We start from the raw sequence: 5,843 nt of genomic DNA on the forward strand, positions 1-5,843 counted from the left end.
GTTCTTCAAGTTTGGAGGCGGCGGTAGCGGTAGCGGTGGTGGAGGTGGAGGTGGAGCAGTGGGCGGGGCCAATCCAGGGGCAGGAGGCGGTGGCGGTGGCGGTGGCGGCGGACAGATGGGCGAGGAGCCACATCCACATGCCCATCGACGTGACGTCTGCCGCACCATCTGCATCCCCTGGCTGTGATCCCGGCAGTCGACCGACTAAGACGGTTCATCATTCCAAGCGCGGCTTTCCCGATCCCTGTTAGCCTCCACAAACAACAGCCAGAAATAATTGCCACGTTTATGCGCATAACTAACTATATCATTATGGAGGAAAAATTGATAAGCGGACTAAGTAAAATACCTTTATCGGAAAGAAAATCGGATATGGAGATTTTGTCAAAATCTTTTCTAGTGAAGAAAAATTCAGAAGAAAATTTCGAAAAATTCAGAAGAAAATTTCGAAAAATGTTTACATTTCCTACCGTTTAGTAAAGCAAGGATAAATTCAAATACAAGCGCCACTTAAAGAAGTAGCCATATGATTAAAAAAAACAATAAACTCTATGAATATATATATTTAAAAATCAAATATTGGTGAACAGATTATGTTAGAAAATATCAACGATTTGCTGTTTGTAAATATACGAAGTATCAGAATGATCAAAAACTTAAGCTTGCGCATAAACGTGGCATAGCCCTCGGTCACTAGAGCCAAAGTAACAGTATTTTACAATCTTCCACTCCTCCTGCACGGATCCCGAAAGCCCCGCGATCCATCAGCTATGCTATATACATATGTATATTGCATATATATATGTACTTTATTCGAACCTACGTTAGCCATATCATATCATTAGCCGCCTCTAACTAATCCCATAGACGAATTGTTTCCTGCTAAGCTTTAAGGCAGAAAGCGCCAAACAAAACAAAAAACTCGCTTACACCTACCTAAAAAAATAGATAATGACAAATATATATACACATACATATATATACACTCAGATCGGGACTTGACTTCATAGCGAGCCCTTTGAGAGGGCACAACAACCGAAACACAAACGGAAATTGAAGGCAATCTAGTTAGGGATATAGTATACTATACCAACTAAATACAAATACAAACAAACAAAGAAACAAACAAAATAATAATATAAAAATCCAAAAATATGTTTATGTGAATATCTACCAGACAACTACGGTCATACATAAAGTAAATATATATAAATATATATTTATGGTAAAGGAATTTAACTAGTTGTACAAGAAATATTAAACGATGGTATTGCAGCAAGAAGTGGTCCTAAGTTCAGATCTATTGGGATCGGTAGTTTAAGGAATTGTCAGGGAACACGAGCACGGACGACGGATAGTTTTGGATTTACGGGGACTCTGGAGAGCAATAAGTATGTCTGTGTATGTAGTTTGTAGAAGGAGATCGTCGTACACCCAAAATACACATATATATATATATATATAAAAAAAGTATAACTATTTTTTTGTTTGCTGGCTCTGGATGTTAACCACAAATAAAGCCCAGCACCCATATACATGCACATATATATATACCTCTTTAGCCGTGTATATATGTATATGATCGATTGTATTTTTCAAAGTTCAAAGCGAAAAATAAACAATAAAAAAAAAAAAAACAAAACAATGATCCAAGTTTTTTCTAATCTATATGGCAAGGTTGTACGTGATAAGAAACGGGCCCCCAGCTGCGCCTTTCAAAGTGCGTCACTGTGCCAGAAATGTTTTTCATTGTTCACTATATCGTTAGCTTAACTTAATCTAGACGATGATGGTGGCCTAAAAAACTAGAAATCATAGATAGAGATAATGGCCTTATGCTTTATGGCCTTATGGTTGCGTTCTGATCTCGTGGCAAGAGCCGAAGTCTAATGCCATTTCCACTTTTGGTCACCAACTCGGCCAACGGCTGTGGCTGATGATCCTCGTCGGGCAGAAGGCGATAGCTTCTCAGGAGCGTCGAGAGCGAGGTCTTCAGCTCCAACATGGCGAACTTTTGACCTGAAAATAAACAAGTTAAGTACATAAGTACTACAGTAACTACTAGATTCGCGGTGAAGCCTTTTCTCAGATCAATTAGCTTTTAGTCTTTAAAATAATATTTAGCTGCATTTTGTTGTTATAAGTACTCATCCTATGTTTATGAACTTTGATCTGTGAGGTGTTTGTATTTTGAAATAATGCTAGCATTATCAACAAATAATTTATAAATATGATTTAAGTTCTCTAATAATAAAAAAGTCTATTTTAAACTGCTTAATCTTCTTGTGAACCGGGCATCCGAAAATTTCCTGTTCTTATCACTTCTTTAATTAAGAAATGTTTTTTTGCAAAGCAAATTCGTATGACCTTCACCCCTATATAATACGAATTTTAAATCACAATTTCTAAAAACCAAAAAATCAGTTTTACAACAAACTTCTGAAGTAGATAAGGTTATTCCCTAGGTGAACTTACCAATGCAATTTCTAGGTCCGGCGCTGAAAGCGGCGAAGGCAAACGGATGCATTTGCTTCTCGTTGAGCAGGAAGCGATCCGGATCGAAACGCTCGGGATCGGGGAAGTTCTTGGGATCGCGATGGAGCATGTAGATGAGGCAGCTTATGGACGCGCCCTTGGGCACCGTCAACTTGCCCACTTCCAGATCCTCGAGGACCTTCCTTGAGAAGAACGGCACCGAGGGGTAGATGCGCAGCGTCTCTTTGATCACCGCCTCCAAATAGGGCATCGATTCCTTCTCCCTGCCCTCCAGTTCAGTGGCCTCCTCGAAGGCGCGCTGCTGCACGGCAGGATTTTTGGACAGCAAACTCAGGGCGAATGCGATGGCCGAACTGGTGGTGTCGTGGCCCTCGAACATGAAGGTGTCCACCTCCTCGCGAATATCGGTGTCGCTCAGCTCCGCACCGCCCTCCATTTGGGTGAGCAGCAGCATGTCGAGGAAGGCCAGTCGCCGCTTGGCGCCCACATCGTCCTGATCCGCTTCTGGGCGGGATTCGTTGCGCTCCTGGATCAGCTGCTCCCGGCGCAGCCGTATCACCCGATTCGTCTCTTCGTGGAGCACCTTTAGAGCTGCCGCCCGTTCCTTTCCGGGCTTTGTGTGCTTGAAGAACACGTTCAGTCGTTGCCAGAAGGAGAAACTCTGCTTGTGCATCACACGGCAAATACTGAAAGAATGATTGCAGTGATTTTAATAAAAAGAAAGGGAAATTCTGCGCATTAAACAAGTAGGTTTTAAATTAGTTTTATTATGTATACTTACGATTGAACAGCTTGCACATACTCGGAGTCGCTCTGCAGCTGGGCGTGCTTCTTGATGCCCATGGCCGTTTCGCAGATGGCGTCCAGGGCGAAGAGGGTGATGTATGGATAGATGTCGAAGGATTCGCCATTGGCCCTGGTACTCAGACGACGCACCAGGATGCGGCAGTTCTCCTCCATGGGCTCCTTGAACTCGCCAAGGATGCGGAAGTGGAAGCCTGGAGTGAGGAGCTTTCGGCGACGATGCCAGGACTCGCCGCCATTCGTGAGCAGACCCTTGCCCAGCCAGGGCTCCAGCAGCTCGTAGTTCCGCGACTTGGTTAGCAACTGGTTGTTGCCGAGCAGCTGCTTGATGTCCTCCGGATCCGTGAACATCACCATCAGATCCTTGCCAAACCAGATGCGGAATACCGGACCGTGCTTCTCCCTCAGCTCCTTCAGCCAGTTGAGGATCTCTGTTTGGTTTTATAAAGGAATTCAATTAATTAAATAATCATTACAAAGTATAAAGTGAATATGAGGCACGTTTACATGAAGCAACATTAATTCAGTTTAAAGTAGAATTAACGACCTTGTAAGTTATGCCAATTGCATGCGAGTAGAATTACAGCAGCAAGGGCAACGCTGCGTATGCGTAATAAAATGTAGAACCATTTCATAGGTATTGAATGCACTTTTTCAAGTCTCTTTGCACAAACTCACCGCCTTTTTTTACATTTTCAATCAGTTCGCCAATCGTGGGACCCGGCAGAGTTTTCGCAAATCTCTGTAGCCTCAGAAAATTGAGAATCTTGGGCAGATAGCGCAGAAAAGCAGCCCAAAGGACGAAAGCCAACAGTGCCAAAGTGCTCATTTCGCCACCGTTTTCAGTTTAGTACTGACTCAACGACACCAAGAATGACTGCAATATAAATCAAGTGAGAACTTGGTAAAGTGATGAATTCGCGAACTTGAAGTTTTAGCGAACTGCTCGACGGTGCGGCTCGTTTGCAACTAATTTTCACTCGGAACGCTGCTGTCTGATTTGTGGGTCTGGGGTTATAATATGCGGCGTACATATGTGGTATATGGTCCGAGCTCTGGGTCTCGACAGATAGCAGATCGCCAAGGTGGGGCACTCTGGATGCCCTCCAATTGGCGATAGGCGGACACCAGGTTTATGACAACGGACAGCGTTTACAAACTCTCTCATTTCTTCTCTTTGTGCCAATCGTCTTTTTTTTCCTTTTGATCGGACCACTTTTTGACCTACAAACAGCTACAAAATATTGCGTAGCCAAAACTGATTAATTGTTCAAAGTACGCCCCAAACCACTTTGGTCATAAGCAAAAATTTACGTGCTCGAAACTTGATTATGTCGGAAAACAAACTAAAAAAACGCAACATTTTAGAGATGTGCTTAAAAGATGAATATTGCTATCTTATTTTCATATACTTCATCTATATTGTACATATATGTATATACCATACATATTATATAAAGTAGTAGTTTTTTATACAAGTAGCCACGCTTTAGCTGAACATGTCAGCTACATGATTAAATGCAATGAAAGTATTGAAAGGTATGCATACGATCGAACAGGTGTAGCGAATCGCTCGCCAAATTGAGGATCCCAATGAGGTGGACGACGGAACGTGGGGGTCTATATCATCGCATAAGTGCGGTGCCAAAAACGAGTTCTATTACACCGATCGTCGTACGAACGGCAGAAATGAGGTTGCCGTTGACCCACTTAGAAGATGTGGTTGTCTTTTAAGTATGTTACAGTAAAGCTCCCCTTTAGAACAGGTTCTTTTTTCTCTTCATCTTAAGTTGTAAAACAAAAAAATTCATTAAAAACATTAATGCTGTTGAGGGCAAAGTTCATCTTTTTCACTGAAATAAACTAAAATTTGCTTGTGTTCCTTTTTTCGCCAAATCTTATCTTGTGAAACTATACAAGGCGGTTATATTTCAACAATAAAACTTATAGTTCACAATGCTGTTTACCGGCTTAGTAACTTAAACTAGCGAAGATCACACACCTGGCAAACAAAATTAATCAGTGTAATTAAGTGAATGTGATAGTTTAACCTACGGGCTGACTGATTACTGCTTGAGTGATTAATCTGATTATAGTATAATTTCAATAAAATGCATTGTTCACATCCCAACTATTTCTAGGCTGTGCATATAAGGCTTATCAATTGCGGATGGCATTTGTTGGAATTCATAGCTGGAGGTTAAATGCACTTGAGAAAAAATTAAAATTAAATTTAAATAATAAAAGATAGATATTTTAATATTTATTGGATTAATTTGCATGTTAAGCTTGCTACATTTGCATGCCCCAAGAGCTTTTTGAATATTTTCAAATTATTTGGAATACTTTTAGGCTGCGACAGTAGATCTAAGCTTTTTCTAATGTTGTGATGGGAGTATTTAAAATGTACTAGATTAAATTTCAATATTATCCAAAACATTATTCATACATTATTCACATTTATTTGTATGTTTTTGAAATTAGAAACATATGCTTTTATTTGTCTTTCTTTGTGTTGAAATAAACATAGTTAAATTAGACAA

General features: G+C 40.8%; 1 protein-coding gene across 1 annotated transcript; it reads right to left on the minus strand.

Annotated features, from left to right (window-relative positions):
* Positions 1–1,134: 1,134 nt before the first annotated feature.
* LOC120454954 (probable cytochrome P450 4s3) lies at positions 1,135–4,281 on the minus strand. The gene is made up of 4 exons (XM_039640733.2): positions 3,979–4,281; positions 3,278–3,731; positions 2,476–3,182; positions 1,135–2,019 (listed from the first exon to the last, which is right to left on the minus strand). Exons 1-4 carry the CDS (start codon positions 4,127–4,129, stop codon positions 1,841–1,843), a joined length of 1,491 nt encoding a protein of 496 aa, XP_039496667.1. The 5' UTR covers positions 4,130–4,281; the 3' UTR covers positions 1,135–1,840.
* Positions 4,282–5,843: the final 1,562 nt, after the last annotated feature.

Source organism: Drosophila santomea, chromosome X, assembly GCF_016746245.2.
Source record: "Drosophila santomea strain STO CAGO 1482 chromosome X, Prin_Dsan_1.1, whole genome shotgun sequence".
Taxonomy (NCBI): domain Eukaryota; kingdom Metazoa; phylum Arthropoda; class Insecta; order Diptera; family Drosophilidae; genus Drosophila; species Drosophila santomea.